The sequence below is a fragment of the Arachis hypogaea genome, chromosome 5 (assembly GCF_003086295.3).
Source record: "Arachis hypogaea cultivar Tifrunner chromosome 5, arahy.Tifrunner.gnm2.J5K5, whole genome shotgun sequence".
NCBI classification, from domain to species: domain Eukaryota; kingdom Viridiplantae; phylum Streptophyta; class Magnoliopsida; order Fabales; family Fabaceae; genus Arachis; species Arachis hypogaea.
The window spans coordinates 5,558,143-5,577,874 of NC_092040.1; the positions used below are offsets into that span (position 1 = coordinate 5,558,143).

Genomic DNA, 19,732 nt, shown 5'->3' on the forward strand with positions numbered 1-19,732 from the left:
GAAACATTGTCACCTTAGACATGTTTTAGTAGAGACCTATAAATCTAATGCTATACTGTTATTTGAGAGACTTACTAAATTGTCTAATTTTACAGTAAACTTCTAGATCTCTAAGTAAAAATGTATCTAAATAAATCTCTAATAAATTACAAGACTAAATTTATAAATTTCTAAAAAGTTATCGCATTAAGAGCCCGTTTAAAAAATTTTAAAAGTAATTTTTTTGAGTTTTTGCCTTATAAAAAGTAGTAATATTAATGTTTAGTTTAATTTTTAAAATTAAATTGCAACTTTTTAAGAAGTTATTTAGGAGTTTATAGAGAAGTTAAAAAAAATGATTTTTTTCATAATATTATTATTTTTTACTATATTTTTATAAAATAAATATTTTTAAAACTAAAAATCCAAACATAAAATAACTTATTTATAATCTACTTTTAATATATTTATTTATTATTTAAACTATTTTTTTAAAAAAAGTTTAATTAAGTTGTTTAGCCAAATGAAACCTTTTACTAAAAAAAATAAAAACCTATAAAAATGCTCTAATATTTGAGAGATTTACTGACGTATTTAATTTTAAATAAATTTTTAAATTTCTAAATAAAAATATATCAAATAAATCTCTAATAAATTATTAGACTAAATATATAAATTTCTGACAAATTATCACATTGGAGATGTTTTACTAGAATCCTATAAATCTAATATTACAATATTTAGAGACTTACTAAATAGTCTTTTTCTCATGTATCTATAAATCAATTTCAATTTTTTTTCATTTGGTGCATCTTTTTCTTGGAAATTTATAAGTTGATTGAGTAAAGACAAATATGTTGTTTTTTTTTTTATTTTAATTTTTGGGCAGGCAGGCTCATGCAAATTACTTAAATAACAGAATAATTCCAATTGAGAAGGTCTTTGGATCTTCTTCCTCTTTTCTTCGTCGCAACCAGAACCGGAGATCAATCTCGACCGTGTCTGTGTGTGTGGGGTTTCTCTCCTTTGAATCAGGTCTCGTTCCGATTTCACAGTCAAATCTCACTGTGTTGCTCTGTTGACTTCAAAAAATGGCGCCGGTTTCAGCTCTTGCGAAGTACAAGCTCGTCTTCTTGGGAGACCAGTCCGTCGGCAAAACCAGCATCATCACTCGCTTCATGTACGACAAGTTCGACAACACCTATCAGGTTCCATCTCTCAGATCCATTTCCACTCTCCAATTTCAGTGTTTGATTTGATCTCTTCCTGTTCAATGCGTTGATTTCCTGATTAATCAAATCATATGTTAGATTTAGTTATTTCATGCATATTTGCTCGGTAATGGTGTGATTTTAATTCAGCTAAGTAAAATGTACCTTGAGATTTAGGATTAGCTTCGGAGCACAATAGGCACGTAGCTTATTCGGTTCCATGTCATCAAATTGATCTTAGTTTCGTTGTTTTTTAGCTGAGCAAAATCATATTATGATTTCGTTGATTTATTTTATTTCATTTCTTTCAACAGGCTACAATTGGTATTGATTTTCTATCAAAAACAATGTATCTTGAAGATCGAACTGTACGACTGCAGCTATGGTAAGATATTGGTTCGACATTCTCATTTTGTATAGTGGAAGGGAAATGTGTTTATTTTTCGAAAAGAATATTGAATATATTGAGCATATAGATTTTTGAATTTTTGGCTTTTGCTGAAGTTAAAAAGTGTTTAGTTGGTGATATTTATTTTCAGTTTTGGTGTTCCTTCCTTCCATTTGATTGACAAATCAAGCTCTTAATCCATTTCATTGTGTATTTGACAGGGATACAGCCGGACAGGAGAGATTCAGAAGTCTTATTCCAAGCTACATTAGGGACTCATCTGTTGCTGTTATTGTATATGATGTTGCAAGTATGTCATTTCGGGATTTATTTTCTCTCATTCTTTTGTTGTTGTTATGCACTGTTTTATGCCACTGAATGCAGTTTCTGCTTCTTGGTAGTATTGGAGTTGAAGCTATGAGCTCTGTTATGATTGCTTTCTGATACACTTGATGCTCTTTGTTTTATAGGCCGGCAGACTTTCCTAAACACAGCAAAGTGGATTGAAGAGGTGCGAACAGAGAGAGGCAGTGATGTCATTATTGTTCTTGTTGGTAACAAGACTGATCTTGTTGAAAAGAGGTAATGGACAATGAATATGAGAATGATTTTATGGGAACATAAAAGATTTGAAACTATAGGCAAACTAATATTAACCAAGCCACATATACTGATCTAACAACACTTGTTTAGCTAGTTGGTCCAAAATTCAAAAAGGTTTACTTTTTAGGTATTGGCTGAGGATTCTTATAACAAATGCGTTATACTGGCTTATGTTTTGTTGGCTCATTACTTCCCCATTATTTTCTTCCTGCATTATCCAATTACTCATTATTTGGATTAAGTACTTGCAACTTTGCACATAAAGTTGTTGAGAGAGAAGTTGTTGGTCAAATAGAGTCAATTGATTACCGCCGAGGTGTTTTTTTATTTTTAACTTTGCTTTTTCTACTAGCTATTGGAATGCTTTAGTGACAGTCAAGGTGCAGAGTTCTCCATCTTTCCATATATTCCATTTTACATGGTTTTTTTCATTTATTGGATAAAGACTTTCCATCCTTAACCAATTATGCCTTAGTTGGCTATCATAGAAAGCATGCCAAGGAATCAGGATATTGCTTACTAGTTAAAGATGTCCTGCATTCAGGTTAATCTAAGTCTTGGCTATTAGTAAAATTTTTTATCTGCTTCAGTTATACAAAAAATAGACCACAACTTTCTTCCAAATAAAGGCTTTAGCAACTTGGGTTTGCTCTTCTTGTGCTTAGTTTCTGTCTTAAAAATCCATTCTGTATTGTTGTACTAACTGTCTTTGTTATGTGAGTTTGCAGGCAAGTCTCAATAGAGGAAGGAGAAGCAAAAGCACGCGAACTCAATGTTATGTTTATTGAAACTAGTGCAAAAGCTGGGTTTAATATAAAGGTGGCCTAACTTCTCCTCTGGTTTCTTTCCATACATCTTAAGTAAATCTCATGCATCTTGCCTGAGTAAAATGAATTGCACAAAGTTATGATGTAGAGACTCTGGCTTTGTGCATGTTTTATAATTAACATTGGAAGAACGGGTGAATTAAAGTTCTTCATTATGCATCGTATTCTCTGTAGCATCATCTTAGAGGACAGCTGTAATGAGGTTTATGTTGTTTCTCCATTTATGATATGTTGCAACTAATTAAACTGCTGTGTCTTGCATAAGTTTGGGCCTAAGTATCTGTGATCTACTCGTTACAGTTTGAATCATTTTAGGTTATGGTCCATTCGAAACATTCAAATAGCTAGGCATTGATCAATTTTTCTTTACCAATTCCTCTGTATCATCTTACATATCTCTTTCCTGGAAACAACTTTCGATATCTGAATTTCATTCAAATACATTTCTTGCTTCCCACTCACCATACCTTTATTTATTGGACACATGTATAGGCCCTATTTCGAAAAATTGCTGCAGCATTACCTGGGATGGAAACACTATCTGCTGCAAAACAAGAAGACATGGTTGATGTTAACTTGAAATCCTCAACAGCCAATCCTCAGTCCCAACCCCAGTCAAGTGGATGTGCTTGCTGAATGTGCTTTATCTTGTGCTTGCACTTTTTCTGTGTCATGCTTTTTGTTTTATGCAGGGTTCTTTAGTCTTTTACAGCATTGTTTGAAAAGAGTAAGGATATAAAAGTCGGGCGGGTTAGGGTTGAAAGAAGTTTCATCTAGTATCTAGCAGAAATATGTTGTTAGCTGGTTATGCCTTCAACAATGTACTAATGTAGTGAAAGTTGGCCAACTTAATATTGAATTGTTCATTGTATTGTACCCTATAAAACGTGTGATAAATTTAAAATTTTGTATGTTCGTTTGGATTGACCATGTTTATGCATGAATTTATTCAGAACACTCTACCTACCATGATTATCCCTGTCCCTCCCTCCTGTCAAATTCAAAACTTTCCATCCATGTATAGTCCACATAATATTTTAAAATATACTTGACGTTGAGGCTTCAAAAATCAATGGCCGGCAGAGCCCAAGCCATTACTCAAAAAGATAAAAGAATAATCATTCAAAATCGGTTTTCATAAAATTTTAGATCAAATACTTTGATTAATAAATTTTTATTGTTCTAAAAATTTTTGTGAAGTATTTTCTGTCTCCGTTTCCTTATTTTCAGTCATCTGAGTTGAGCTCCAATATAAAAATTGGAGTTTAGACAGTAAGTCAATCCACATTCGTCCGCAATTCATTGGCCAGTGGTAGATTGTTAAATGAAATTCTGATCTACGACAAATTAATTTTTGGTTTGTCAGATTAGGAGATACCGATAGTATGTAATACTCCATAAACCTCCATTATACATATTGTATAAATATTTCATTGGCTCCTCATACTTTCTCTATATTATTTACTTACGATTATATTACGTATACACTAAAATTAGCCATCAATATAAAATATATATTAAAATATAAATACATATTGATAATAAATTAAATTACAGATATATTTATATTCAAATGTATTGATGTCTGATTTTAGTAATTGATATAGGAATAAGATTGTTGATTTACTTAACATTGTATATACTCCAATTAAAATGACCAATGACGGCGTGGTAATTGATGAATTTTGTAACTTGAGACCGACAAGCTATGATCGCATCAAATATTGATATAGTGAATCTAAAAGGTCCAGTGACAGCTCATCCTTATTTATTTTGTTAAAAAAAAGTCCCACTATAAATAAAAATTGAAATCCACCTACGATTTCCAAAAGGTAAAAAAGAAAAATTCCACCTATATTTTTTTTCTGACAATATCTCAGGAGACAAGAAATTCCACCTATATAATATGGAATTCTTGTAACTCACCGATGAAATAAAAAGTGGCTACATTTTTTTTTCTTTTTTGGATTGATAAAGAAAACAGTAGTAACGAAGATAAAAAGGGAAATCTGAATCAGAAGGAGGGTTGGAGTTGAGATTGGTGGAGAAATGGCGCCAGTGTCAGCTCTTGCAAAGTACAAGCTGGTTTTCTTGGGTGATCAGTCTGTTGGCAAAACCAGCATCATCACTCGCTTCATGTACGATAAATTCGATAACACTTATCAGGTAATCATTCCATTCATTCGTTAGATCCCTTTTTCTTCAATGCCTTTGATCTAGGAAAAATTGATCACAATAAATGTTTGCACGTCACTGAATTGTGTAAATTCTTTTTGTTATGATTGATCTGTGTTGTTTGATTTCTTAGATTCATGTATGCGTTTTGCTTTTTTAAGGAGCTGGTTAGACAGATCACGGGTTTTACTGCGGGATCATGGGTGAAGCTTCCAGCTTGTGTTTATTTATGATGAATTCTGCTAATTTTTAGATTGTAGGTCAGGATCAAACGTTGTTTTTTACATAATTGGGTAATGTTCTCAGCAATGCCAAATATGTAGCAATTGCATGTTGTATAAAGGGAATATCAGGGGAGAGTGTGACGGAGGATCAGGGCAGAATGGTGAGTTGTTGGAATGTTTTAGGGAGACAACGATGGCATTTCCATTATGGGTTCTAAGGGTGTTGAAATCAGTCGAAAATGTGATATTTTTGGTAGAAGAAAATCATCTCTTCCGACGATTAGCATTTTACAGTGAACATATTATTTGCCAGAGTGATCCATTTATTCAACTTGATTGTAGTATACATATTGTCTTTGTTGTCCATACTCCATACATGAACCTGGTTGTTTAAATGATCACCATCTTTCCTGTTACAGCATTCTTTATTTCCTCATTGGTGCATTGACATATCTACAGTATATAGTATATAAAGTTATCGTTCAGCTATTATGTGTGTGCAAGTTCCTGCACCATATGAATTTTCCTTTTTTTAATAGATTATATATTTTAATGGTTAGTTGTACTCTGCTTGTTTTTCTGCAACAGGCTACAATTGGTATTGATTTTCTATCAAAAACTATGTATCTTGAAGATCGAACTGTTCGGCTGCAATTGTGGTAAGATGTTATATACTCATGTGATCGGTTTTGGAATATTATTTGGAAGGGAAAAGAATAGTTATAGAGAAGAAAATGTAAGGCTGTAGTAGCTTCCTTACATTGATTGACTATTTGTATGTTGTGTGTTGGTTAATCGGGAGAGGTTCCAAATTTGATGTGTTTTTATTTATTGGCAACTTTTAGTCGCTTTATATTAACATTACTCAATTTCTTTGTCACTTAACAATTATTTTTTTCAGTCCTTTTTCTCCCCACAAAAAAAATTCTTTTTCATCAATGTTTGAAACGTGCCAACAGGGATACAGCTGGACAGGAAAGATTTAGAAGTCTTATTCCGAGCTACATAAGGGACTCATCTGTTGCTGTCATTGTTTACGATGTTGCAAGTATGCCATTTAAATACATTTTCCTTTCATTATTTTCTCTGTTTTTGTTTCCTTTGCAAATATAGTAAGAGTTTCTGAATGGAATATGTATGTGGCATATAGCTTTTCTAATATTTTAACCTTATATTAGTAATTCCTATATGTATGTGTTCTTGCACGTGTGTGTGAGTGAGTGATTAAGCTGAAACATTGTCACACTGCCTATTGTTGATTGTCACTTTCTTGGATCTCTTTGAATGATTTCAATTCTCACAGAATTGCTTTGGCATTTTGTATGAGCAAACTTTGATGATGGTTGCATTCTAATTATTCAGTATTCTTATGATATAGGCCGTCAGACTTTCCTAAATACATCAAAGTGGATTGAAGAGGTGCGCAGTGAGAGAGGCAGTGATGTTATTATTGTTCTTGTTGGGAACAAAACTGACCTTGTGGATAAGAGGTAAATCTAATCAATGGTAGAACAATTCCATAGCAGCTCATATCTGCTCATGGCATGGCTGTTTTGTTTTCTATCATCCAGTGATCTCTTAAATTTTGGCTAATTACTAAACATTTTCTTTGGGGTATCTATACTCTGCATGGTGCTTTAACATTTTTTATCAGCTACGTGCACACATGAAAGAATTGGGCATGGAGAAAAAAGGAACGAGGGACTGCAAAAGCTGATATTCATAAACTATCATTAATGGATTTCTAAGTATCATTGTGAAAATTGGATGAAAAACTTAGATAAATTTTATTTCTGACTTGGGGAAGTAGGAAAATGCTTCATTCTCCAAAGTCCAAACTATTGCACTGATAATGTTGCTGACCTTTAAAAATTTCCAATACAGCACGAAGTTTTGGTAATATAGAATTAGCAGAGCATTAGAGCCCTATAGGCTATATCATGTGATTATCGACTGAGATATATATTTCTGCTCCTACTCAATAGATGCTTGAATTATCTTGGCCCTTGAGATGTACCATGTGCATTTTGCACCATTGTTTATGCCTTGTATGAATCTTTGTTTAAATTTCCATTCAGTTGCTCATTTTGGTGTTATTTTCCTTACAAGCAATATCTTTCATGTGAGTCTACAGGCAAGTCTCGACAGAGGAAGGGGAAGCTAAGTCTCGCGAGCTAAATGTCATGTTTATTGAAGCTAGTGCCAAAGCTGGCTTTAATATTAAGGTAAGCCTCCAACTAGTTTTGCAATAAATATGCAATAACCTGGACAAATCTATACTTTTGTTACCTGGTGAACTTATTATCCTTTCAGAATCAAACTTGCAAGAGTATGCAAATAAAATTTTCTTATATCATTCTGTTGGGCAAAATATTGGAAATGTTTTTCAAATATGGGATTTCATATCTCATCCATATGAACTATTTTGGTTGTTTTAAAAAATTGCTTCATCTGCTTGCATATAACTCAACACTTTTGTTAACTACTGGTTCTGACTTTAGTGTGTTGCTTTGTGAAACCTGAATTTAGGCCCTCTTTCGGAAAATTGCCGCTGCATTACCTGGAATGGAAACACTATCTTCTTCAAAACAAGAAGATATGGTTGATGTGAACCTTAAATCTGGTGGTGGAGCTGATTCTCAAACCCAGGAGGGTGGATGTGCTTGCTGAATGTGCCTGGCCTTGAAGTTTTGTATCTTTCTGCTTCATGCTATTTGTTTTGTGATGTACTTCCCTCAGATCTGTAAAGTTTCTTTAGTTTTTTAGAATTTGAATAGCAGCATTATATGAGAAAAAATTAGTCAAAGCCAGTGGCGGAGCTAGTACTAATGCGGTTGGTTGTTTAATTAATTAGTATTCATTATTATATTATTCATTTTGTTTGAAAACTGAAACATAAACATTGAGAAACTCATATTCTTGATCATAGTTTGTTGAAAGCCTATGCAATTTTTTATAGCATTTAGTGATATGACAAATTCACAAACTAATAAGGAAAAAAAACCATCTGAATTAAATGATTTCGTGTCTGATATATTTATTATACACATACTAGAGAGTAGACCTCCTTAGTACCTGATGCATATATATTTTTACCCTTAATCAGGAAACTTCGCAACCTGTCAAGGTCAATGGCTGTGGAGTTTAATTCTGATCTGAAGCTACTATTAATACTAATCTGTTTAGTCTTAGTTATATTGCGATCGTTAATTCGTTATTTATATTTATGATATGATTCCAGTCTCATAATCAGTTGAAGATGGAAAAGAATAAGTGGCCCCAATTATGAAGATGTTTCAACTTTCAACACTATCATTATTAGAAATAAAAACGAATTAATTAACAAATCGAGTTTGGTGACATGCTTGGTATGATTGTCCACACTCCACAACATGCCTCACCAATTATTACAAAGAGAGAAAAAAAGAAAAACAACTTTAACTACTTAATGAATCGTTATATTGTTTTTGTTCCTTAAAAGCTAACTTGTATCCCAGAGTCATATATTTGACCAGGCTTCCAATCTGCGGGTAAGTTATTAGGAGGAACAATCCATTCTTCATTTTGTTCATCTTCATCACTAAACAACATCCTTATAGACAATGGTCCACTTGGAGGAGAGGTGCTAGTCCACACTGCACCATGGCTCCGATCTAGCAGCTTGCACTCAAAGTTCTCACTCTGCATAATAGTTAGTTATATGTATGATCAATAATACTAGCTGCTAGTACCATCCACAATGAAAAAAGTTTAGGACTCAGCAATTTTAATTTATATTAGCTAACACTTTTAGTTAACAGTTTTAATACTATATTTTTAACCAACACTTTTAAATATTACTGACTAATTGCTCAATAAAGTTTTATACATATTAGCTATATACTAGGAACTTAATTCTTACTTACATATATGTAACACAATAAAGAATTTCCAACGCAATATGATGAAAAATAATTTTTTTAGTCACAACAATAACCACTGTTTCATTACATAGGATAGTAGCATTAGTGTAAGATGTTGAAGACTCAAATTTCAACTACTCTTGACGTTAATTACTTGATTCAGCAGAATAATTTGGAAGCAGGAGAATGTATGTGTATATATATAGTATACCTCACAAAGCTGGACAGCAGTTATGTCTCTAATTCCCTGTTGATACCAAATCACAAATGCCAAGTAATTAGGGTTACTGCTACTCTCATCTATCTTGAATGTTATGTTCTCATGTGGATAATTGCATGCAACCCTGCACACACAGATACAGAAAACTATAAATACTTCAATCTTGCGTGTGTGCATATATAAGGATCTAATTAAGCAAAAATGTTAATTATTAAGGGCTAGAATATCATCATCATGAAATTAAACTTGTATCTTAATTGTTATGTTACCGTGTATACTGAATATCAAGAACGCCAAGGGCTAAGAGATAAGCTGCTGCATCAGTGGTCTGAGCCATACGATCAAAGGCATGTTCGGTGAGAATGAAATCAGTGTTATCACTTGACCCTTCGTCTGTTATAACCACTGTCACACCGTTATCTGAGCAATAACCACTCTCCGTACACCTCACCTTCCCACCCAGCAAAGTAACAACATAAATGCTAAGTAATTTGATCCATATTATGAACTATTTATCCGATCATACAAACGTGGATACTTTTAGGAGAAACTCACATGCAGTTATATGTGAAATTGATAGTTAATAAAGTCAAAACTATCAAATTATCTAACTATTATCGACTATTAATTTCACACGAAGATAATTGTTTTTACCATAGTTTTATATATTTAATATTCTATCGCTATTCACGTAAATATGTCATCTGTATAATTTTAAAATGGGCAAAGTATTAAATTGGTCTCTTACATTTGGGTCTAATCTTATTTTGGTCTTTAAAGTTTAAATTGTCATATTTAAATCTAAAAAAGTATTATTTATTTTCAATGTAGTTATACTGGAAAGTCAATATTAAATAATTAATGTCAATATCCTACCAAACTTTAATGTCCTTCCCTAAAAAAGAGGTACAAACAAACTCGAGAGATACAACATCAGCAGCAGAAGCATCACCGTGAGCCACTAGCCTTAGTTCAACTGTTCATCAAGCACATGGAAAATATTTTTGAGAACTCACTTTTCGCGGAAAAGTTTGCCGGTGACAATGAGAAAAAGGACTTCTACCATGAGAACTCCTCTCGTCAATAGAAGAGTTTGGTTATATAAGTTTTCTATATCTAAAAATTGAGTGCCATTAATTATTTAATATTGACTTTACGGCAGGATTACATTGAAACTAAATAAAACTTTTTTACATTTAAATATTACACTTTAAACCTTAAAAACTAAACAAGAATTACACCAATTTAATATTTTACCCTTTTAACATTTACCTGGTAACAGGCGCCACATCCAACGCCATTTCGATAAAGACTAGAAGCGGCAGATACGTCGCCGCCATTCACCATAGCACCAAAGGAACCAAAGCCGCATGCACCGTCTATAATTCATGTATTCAAAAGCAAAACCATTGTGAGATATGGAATTTATTTATAAATACTAGACATCGAGTTCATATTTTTACTTACTGGCTGTCCCATTTTGTTCAGAATGGGGGTAATATGTTGCCCTTGAATTTACAAAGCAATCGGTGCACGATGAAGAAGTATCTGCCAGTGTTTGCATGAAAACAAAGGTGGTAAGAAAAAATCCACACAAAATATGGAGCGCCATGCAGGACAAAATGGGAATTATTGGTGGCAAAATGACAAAATGAAGATTATGCTTATAGTAATAAATTAAACTAATATGAATGAAGTAGTGAATCAGATTTCTCTATCCTATTTATAGAGAAATTGGTCTATGTCACCAACTTTGACATTCCACCATGATGTTTGAAAAAAGATCATAATATGAATGAGTGGAGTTCTATTACCATTGTTTATTATTCAGCTATACCTACTACTTAGGCTAGCTACAAGATGTATACTCCTCCATTATAATGTTGAACTTCAAACCACTTTGACATTTCAAATAGGGGTGAGCATCGCCCGTCCCGAACCGAAGATCTTGTCCAGATCCGAACATTTTAGAGATTAATTTGGTGTGATTTCACCGGGTCTAGAACCAGGTAAAGGTCTCAAAAATAAATCCAAACATTATTTCGAGTCGGGTTTAGGCCATACTTCGATTAACCCGAACTCGGCCCGGTAGTCCGGTCATCATACACAATTAATATTTTGTGTTATTAATGATGAATGATGGCTATTCTTATGTAGAATTTAAGTATTGTAAAGCTTAATATTTTGTATTATTAGTCATTATAAGACTATAAGTTAATATTTTATGTTTAAAATGCATAAGACTTTTGAATAATGTATAATACTATGTTATTTGTATTGATTTAAATATTTGGTTACTTGGGTGTTATTAGACAATATTAGTATTGATTATGGTTATGCTTTAATTTTAGAGAATAATTGGTTCTTGTTATATTTTTCTAAGTGAATTTTACCATGTCAAATAATTAATGGAGTCTTAAAATTTTGGATATTTTCATATGCTAACTTACAAGAAGGTATTAAGGTAATGTAATGTAATGTTAACGGCCCGACTTTCATCCGGTATGATCGTGGCCCGAAAGTGTATAGATTTCATCGGGTTTAGGGTCGGGTTTGGGTCTAACAAATAGACTCGATATATATTTCGGTCCAGATTTAGATCACATCAAACCTGATTTTACCCGATCCATGCACACCCCTAATTTCAAAATTAGAAAATGTGTCTTTTGGCATTTGGATATTATTCTATATATTATTTACCACTTTCAAATTTTGGTGTGAAATTTTATTTGTTGGTATATTTTATGTCATTTAAATAATGTCACTATTTAGAACTATAGTATTACTTTTTGTCTTTGATAGGATGATCTGATTAAGGGGCACTCTACTGTACAGATTAAAGTGGTATAGAGAGAGAATATAATTCTTTTTATAGTTAATTTTTATTATTTTATTGTTATTCAAAATGTGGGTCCTACCTTTATCAATCTCTCTTTTATTCTATTAAAGGAAATATCTGTAAATTTACATCTGTACCATATAATTCACATCTGATTAATTTATTAGTTGCCTCATCAACAGAAATGATATATCTTACATAATTTTTACTTTGTGTCATTGTGTTTAAGGTGAAATTATGCATGGTGTATGCATGATGAATTCAATTTTCACACATTTTCGTGGATTAATTATTTCTAAAATTTCAGACAAATGGTTTCTTAAAGCAACTCTCTTCAAGATATCAATGTTAAGAACCAAATTCCAATTGACCTTGCTCACCTAACACTAATTAAGAGGGAGGTTGAGAAATCCATAGATTCATCAAATATTTTGAATATGAGACTTTGTAGTAGTATTATTAGTAGCATGGAATAATTAAAAGTTAGGCCCTTGTGCACTTTGATGATGAGAATAAACCTTTCTGTGTAGGCATCTTCTAGTGTTCCCACTTGGCCAAAATAATAATCACAGATATAATTGAGGAAACAACCGGGGAATGGTGCATGAGAAAATAATAATTATCCATCAAATTTAGAAAATTTTATTTCTTCATAATTAAACTGTGCCACATGCAATTTGAAGGCCATACATATTGATACATATAAGTGTGCTTACAAATTAAGACATGACAGTCATGAAGGAATTCTCTTCAACCACATCAGCTATGACATGGAAACCACTTTGGAGGCCTTTTGCCCCAGCATGGCAATTATCAATTATTATCATTTTTAGATATGTTGAACATTAGCTATATATGTAATGCTAAATTCAAGATTCCCTGCTTGCTTTGTATTCATTATTCAGTAGAAGTTGGTGGCTACATTAAATATGTAAATATTGTTAAAATTGAAATGACATTTTTTTATTGTATTTTAGTAACCGTTTTTTTAATCACGTTTTTTTAAAAACTTTGATAAATAATAAAAAATATTGCTTTAATTTTAACAACACTTTTTAATATACAAATTTATTACTCTATGCCTAGTGCCTACATCACCCCCTAAGACTAAAGTTAGAAAAAGATCCAATATAGATCCAAAGCAACGCTTTACCCCAATTTAGACCCAGAAGATTAGGGTTATATATTTTCTCTAGATGAGTGTGGTTGGAAGAATTATAAATAATTCTTAAGAATTTTAAGGTGAGAATATCATATTTTTATGTTTGACTCAAAATTTAAAAAGCTATTCCTAAATAAATTTGATTTTAGAAAATTAAAATAACATCATTTCAATTTCCATCTTTCTCTTTGGGTATCTTTAATTCCCATAAAAATGAAATCTTTATACTTGAACCACAAGAGCACTTAGATAACTTCCCACTCTCGAGAGTTCCACGAGCTAAGCAGAACTACACCCTTCCATTACTCAAACAATACTGTTTTTTTATTATGATAATTGTCCCATGACTTATTATGAGATATTCTCTTCTACAATTATTCATTTCCAAGTCACTTATAAATATCTACCTCATGTATTTTAATCAAAATAACTCACACTTTATTCATATATAACATGAAATTTAAATTCTTAATACTTGTTTAAATAAACGAATAAACTAATTATTCGATCAATTTAAATGAGTCATTATTGTTGTTGTTATTATTATTACAATTTTATTAGCTAATCAACTAGAATACCAACTAAGATGTGAGCCATAACAAAATGAAGGTCCAATAACACAAAAAAACATCCCACAACCTTACCCAAACTTAACTATATTTTCACGTAATTCACCCTTCTTCTCCAACTCTCCTTCACGTCGTTCACTCTCTCCTTCCTCTCCCGTTCCAATCACGTCGTTCCGATGCCCCTCACCGGTGCCGATCACTCTCCGTCACAACAAAAAGCCGCGTCTCCTCCTGCCGAAGATGACGACCCCAACCCCCACGACAGGAGCTCTGGAACTCCGTCACTACATTGCGTAGCCCGACCCCTGCCCTCGAACTGGTGACGGACATTTTCCACTGCCGCAAGGAGCCACATCCACCCCGAAGACGACGTCCACAGCCCCCATGAGGAAGTCTCCAGAGTGTCGTCACTGCACCTCGCCCACCCACGCCCTCAATCGGCCCTTTCCCGGTCCCTACCTATGCGATTCGTTTGCCGTAAAAGGTGCACAAAAAGCCCTTCATTGCCTATTGCAATAACAAGGTAACGCTGCTTGTGTCCGTTTCGAATATTTTTCCGTTATCGGATGACTGTTTGAGAGGTATTCAAATATTTCTGAGTTGAGGTGGAATCGAAGATATCTTTGAGACTCATTTGTATGTTTCTTTTGTGCTTTAGTGGATATTTCTTTTTGACTCATTCAGATGTGTTTTTTTTTTTGGATTGGGGGATATTTCTTTTCTAGGGCCTTGTAAAGGCTTAGTTTACAGGACTGGCGGTTAGTTGATCAACGTCGAGCGGCCGGTGATGTGGCATGGAGAACTGCACACGTCGCAGCGATCAGGATTGGATGCGGAACTAAACAGCGACGCGGCGACAAGGGAGAAGTGCTGCACGGAAAATTGCTCGTATTGGAACGAACACGATTGGATGAGGAGGGGAATGACGCAGCGAAGAGAGGGATGATGTGGTGTCGTTGGTGGGAGAAGCCGTTATACGGGTTGATTTTTTACTGACGGGTGTAATTCTAATTTTTAGAATTGAATTTGGATATTCTAAATTTAGAATTTTTATTTTATAGAGTAAAATGTAATCTCTTATTTTTAAATGGTTTTTTTTTCATATTTTTTTTCGTTTCATCTATAAAATAAATGGTGAGAAATCACATTTTACTTTCTAAAGTAAAATTTAAAATTTAGAAAATCCAAATCCTTTAGAATTAATCCTAATTTTTAGAATTAAAAAAATAGAATGATTTTAAAAAGTTCAAGAGTAAAGTGTAATCTCTCACTCTTAAATGGTTTCTTTCTCATATTTTTTTCGTTCCTTCTATAAAATAAATAGTGAAAAATCACACTTTACTCTTTAAAGTAAAATTTAAAATTTAGAGAATCCAAATCCTTTAGAATTAATCCTAATTTTTAGAATTAAAAAAATAGAATGATTTTAAAAAGTTCAAGTTGATTAAACACATACTTGGTTCTCTAAACTTTTGTTTCCCAGGTATCTCTCAACCTGGCAGGCCAAAGACTAGTCAAAATGCGTCATGCTAAGGAGAGGTATACACATCCTTTGCTGCATGCACAAGGTGGGATTCGAACCCCCAACCACCTGCTTAAGCGGACTAGTGAGCAAACCACTAAACCAACCCAACTTGATTTTTGTCATCATATGATTCATCTTTACAAAAGTTTTTTTCTTTTTGGTTTCCTACGGTTTTACAAAATATTTTTAAACCCCCCCCCCTTTCAGCCCATCAAAAACATTCCCCATCTGTTTTTGGGCTCATAATCATAAGTGATAAACTTATTTTCTTAAATAAATACTCGAATTAATTTTTTTAAAATTTTCAATCGGACATCTTGGTACTCGATATATTTTTATTCTAAAAAAGTTTTTAAAATTATTTTTGTCAGACAGATTAATTTTTGTATTATTTTAAAGAGAGACTAATTTTATTTTAAATAATTTTTTAAATATCTGTTTAAATTCTGAGCCAGAATCAAAACCAGAACCAAAATGAATAAGCCAAATTTTATAAAATCCAATAAGAGTCCCAAAAATTTACTTTACCAAGTTACCTGATTCATTCGGACGGTGAATCCTCTGGTCCAAATTCGACTCACAGCAAGAAATACCTCTTAATTACACTAATCTACAGGTCTATAAATTCTCTCATTATTTAAAAGGTGGAATAACAATCATTTTTTAAACATGAGAAAATAACTTCTCACCATTATAGGTGGAGCAGTTTTAGAGCCATCACTTCATATATATAAATATCCCATTAAATACAAGTATTTTTCAATTCTAATTCATTTAAATTTATTTTAAATGTTCAGATTTCACATCCAAGCCAAATTATATTGATTTCAGATAATTCTCAGAATATGACCTAATTTTTTTATAATAAAATTTGTTAAGAATTTATTTGTCTAATATACTTATATACATATAAAAAAATTAATTCAAAATGACTTAAAGACTAGTAAAAGTAATTCTCAAATATTCTTAGAGAATAAAAATGTGTTGAAATTTTGAAACCCCTGACCTAAAATTTTTCGGAACCAAATTAAATACTCACTCTATCTTCTTCTTCGGCTCCACAAAGAGGGGGGAACTTCAACTGTTCCACGACAATGTGTAAATATATATATAGAAAAAAATATTATGTAAATTAAAAAAAAAAAGTGGCCAAGTTGAGTTTGATGTGTAGAAGAGGTAGCTAGGTGTATAAATGGTACTAGATGAAGGGTATTTACAAATTTGATTAATTAATATTATTAATATTATTATTAATATTATTAATATTAATAAATGGTTACTAACCGTTTTGTACCATTTGGTTGAAGGGACACAACCTTTTAAGGATTGTGTATGTTCAAAACATTGGGTCTATTCGCTAAAGGGACACAACTCTTTAAGAGTTGTATATGTTCAAAACATTGTATCTATTGGCAATAGAAATGACACAACCATTTGTATACGTAACTAATCATAATTGCTACGTGCAATATGTATAAATAAGTCCTTGTCCACTATTTCAGAAAAAAAATACTAAGCGTACAATTTACACTACTATTAAGAGATTTTCTTTGTTCAAGAGAGTTGAGAATTTCTTACTATTGCTAATTAAGAAATTCTTAGGTTTCATTGTATCCTGGGAGAGTATTGTCATCAACCCTATAGCAACTAAGTGTGGGGACAAATATCTCTCTAAAGAAAGCGATCTAATCGTGCCTTGAAACCACTACACAAATATAAGATTTTGTCATCTTATCATCTTACCATCTTCATATACCCAACAATTTTAGAGAGATATTTCTTGAAGATGGCACAAGATCAAAACACTACGTTCAAGGTCATGAATCAAGAGTTTGTCAAATTAGATCGCTTTGATGGAACGAACTTCAACCGTTGGAAAGACAAGATGATGTTTCTTCTTTCGGTTCTCAATCTTGCATATGTGATTGACCGAAAAAACTCCACCAATTGTCAATGCTGCTGGAAGTTCCACAATGGAAGAGGAAGAAAAGATTGTTGAATTGAAGAAGAAACATGATGCAGATACTATTGTATGTCGAGGTCATATGTTAGTTCAATCACCGTTGGAGATTTGGAAATATTTGGAAGAAAAGTACAATACTAAACGACAAGGAACAGATAAGTTTACTATGATGAAATATTTTGAATTTATTATAAATGATATTATTGATCAAATTCATGAATTACAAATCCTTGTAAGTAGACTTCGTGATCTACAAGTGGTGATCCTTGAATCATTATAAGGTGAAGAATATTTTTCTAATGAATTTGATCACTTTTGTGAATTACATAGTATTGTGCATGAATCTTCCGCTTCATATACTCCGCAACAAAAATGGTTTGGCGGAAAGGAAAACCGTACCTTAGTGGATATGGTTAATTCAATGTTACTAAATGCAAAATTGCCTTACAATTTGTGGGGTGAAACATTATTGACATCATGTCATATCCATAATAGGATATCATCAAGACATAGAAATGTTTCTCCTTATGAAATTTGGAAAGAAAGGAAACCTAATTTATATTATCTTAAAGTGTGGGGGTGTTTAGCCTTTTATTGAGTTCCTTATCAAAAGAGAACCAAATTGGGGCCAAGAGGCATAAAAGGCACTTTTATAGGATATGCTTAAAATTCTAAAGCATATAAATATTATATTAGACTTAGTGTCTAATGTAGTTGTTGAATCAAGAGAGATAGAATTTATTGAAAATAAATTTATCAATTATTCAACTTCTAATTTAGAATATCCCCAAAATGATACTAATGTTTCACAAGAAATATATATGGAGCAACCGAAAAGCTATGTGCTACCCGAAAATGAAAAGAAAGTTTTCAAATTAATTAAGTCTTTGTATGGGCTAAAACAAGCGCCTAAACAATGGCATGAGAAGTTTGATTCAGTGGTGTTATCAAATGGCTTCTCACATAATAGTGCGGATAAATGTATTTACTCAAAATTTACTAAAGATTATGGAGTAATCATTTGTTTATATGTTGATGATATGTTAATCATCGGAACAAATTTAGAAGGAATTCGTATAACGAAGGAGTATCTAACTTCTAAATTCAAGATGAAGGATTTGAATGAAGTTGATACAATATTAGGCATAAAGGTGCATAAGAATGAAGTTGGCTTTACTTTAAGTCAATCTCATTATATTAAAAAGGTATTGGAAAAGTTTGATCATCTCACAATTAAAGAATCCAATACGCCGTATGATCCTAATCTTAAATTAGAAGGAAACATGGGAAGACCTATAGCACAATTAGAATATGCTAGTGCTATAGGAAGTTTAATGTATGCAATGCATTGTACTAGACCTGATATAGCATTTGCTGTGTGCAAACTATCAAGGTTTACAGGAAAGCCTAGCAATCAACATTGGAAAGCTATAACAAGAGTTCTTGGTTATCTCAAGAAAACCATAAACTTGGGATTACATTATAGTGATTATCCCGCAGTTTTAGAAGGTTATTCCGACGCAAGTTGGATTACAAATCTTAGTGATAACAAATCCACTTCAGGATGGATTTTCACCATAGGTGGTGGAGCAATAAGTTGGGCCTCAAAGAAACAAACATGTATTACACATTCTACTATGGAGGCTGAGTTTGTAGCTTTATCAGCCGCAGGTAAAGAAGCGGAATGGTTAAGAAATTTGTTATATGATATAAAGCTGTGGCCACAGCAGACGACAGCCATTTCAATCTTCTGTGATAGTGAATCAACCATGTCTTGAGCATATAATAAGGTTTATAATGGAAAGTCTAGACATATAAGTTTGAGACATGAATTTGTGAGGCAACTAATAGATGATGGTGTAATTACCATCACTTATGTAAGATCTCAAGAAAATTTAGCAGACCCTTTAACTAAAGGTTTGTCAAGGGATAAAATCAAAGAAACTGCTGCTAAAATGGGATTAAAACCTATTATTGCTAAATGATGGGAACCCAACCTTATTCTAGTAGACCACTAGTTTCAAGGTTTAATGGGTAATAACAAGTTATTTAGCAATTGGAGCACTAAGGTATAGGATTTAGTGCTATTTACAATAAACTAGGAGGGTGAGTTTAAACTCTTAATGGAATGATAATATTATCTAT

General features: G+C 32.6%; 4 protein-coding genes and 1 long non-coding RNA gene across 5 annotated transcripts; 4 read left to right on the top strand and 1 right to left on the bottom strand.

The window, feature by feature from the left end:
• Positions 1-729: 729 nt before the first annotated feature.
• On the top strand, positions 730-3,965 carry LOC112800403 (ras-related protein RABH1b). The gene is made up of 6 exons (XM_025842662.2): positions 730-1,187; positions 1,505-1,575; positions 1,800-1,888; positions 2,049-2,160; positions 2,910-3,000; positions 3,501-3,965. Exons 1-6 carry the CDS (start codon positions 1,071-1,073, stop codon positions 3,642-3,644), a joined length of 624 nt encoding a protein of 207 aa, XP_025698447.1. The 5' UTR covers positions 730-1,070; the 3' UTR covers positions 3,645-3,965.
• A 799-nt stretch (positions 3,966-4,764) lies between these two features.
• LOC112800404 (ras-related protein RABH1b-like) lies at positions 4,765-8,333 on the top strand. Its single transcript, XM_025842663.3, has 6 exons — positions 4,765-5,174; positions 5,996-6,066; positions 6,367-6,455; positions 6,786-6,897; positions 7,542-7,632; positions 7,937-8,333. The coding sequence occupies exons 1-6, from the start codon at positions 5,058-5,060 to the stop codon at positions 8,075-8,077; spliced, it is 621 nt and encodes a 206-aa protein (XP_025698448.1). The 5' UTR covers positions 4,765-5,057; the 3' UTR covers positions 8,078-8,333.
• A 366-nt stretch (positions 8,334-8,699) lies between these two features.
• LOC112804091 (expansin-like B1) lies at positions 8,700-11,221 on the bottom strand. The gene is made up of 5 exons (XM_025847515.3): positions 10,997-11,221; positions 10,802-10,908; positions 9,799-9,980; positions 9,521-9,653; positions 8,700-9,088 (listed from the first exon to the last, which is right to left on the bottom strand). Exons 1-5 carry the CDS (start codon positions 11,139-11,141, stop codon positions 8,882-8,884), a joined length of 774 nt encoding a protein of 257 aa, XP_025703300.1. The 5' UTR covers positions 11,142-11,221; the 3' UTR covers positions 8,700-8,881.
• A 2,737-nt stretch (positions 11,222-13,958) lies between these two features.
• LOC140184546 (uncharacterized) lies at positions 13,959-15,197 on the top strand. Its single transcript, XR_011881611.1, has 2 exons — positions 13,959-14,622; positions 14,825-15,197. It is a non-coding gene; the product is annotated as an uncharacterized lncRNA (long non-coding RNA).
• Positions 15,198-17,597: 2,400 nt separating this feature from the next.
• LOC140184788 (secreted RxLR effector protein 161-like) lies at positions 17,598-19,365 on the top strand. Its single transcript, XM_072237960.1, has 2 exons — positions 17,598-17,654; positions 18,793-19,365. Exons 1-2 carry the CDS (start codon positions 17,598-17,600, stop codon positions 19,363-19,365), a joined length of 630 nt encoding a protein of 209 aa, XP_072094061.1.
• The last annotated feature ends 367 nt before the right edge of the window (positions 19,366-19,732 follow it).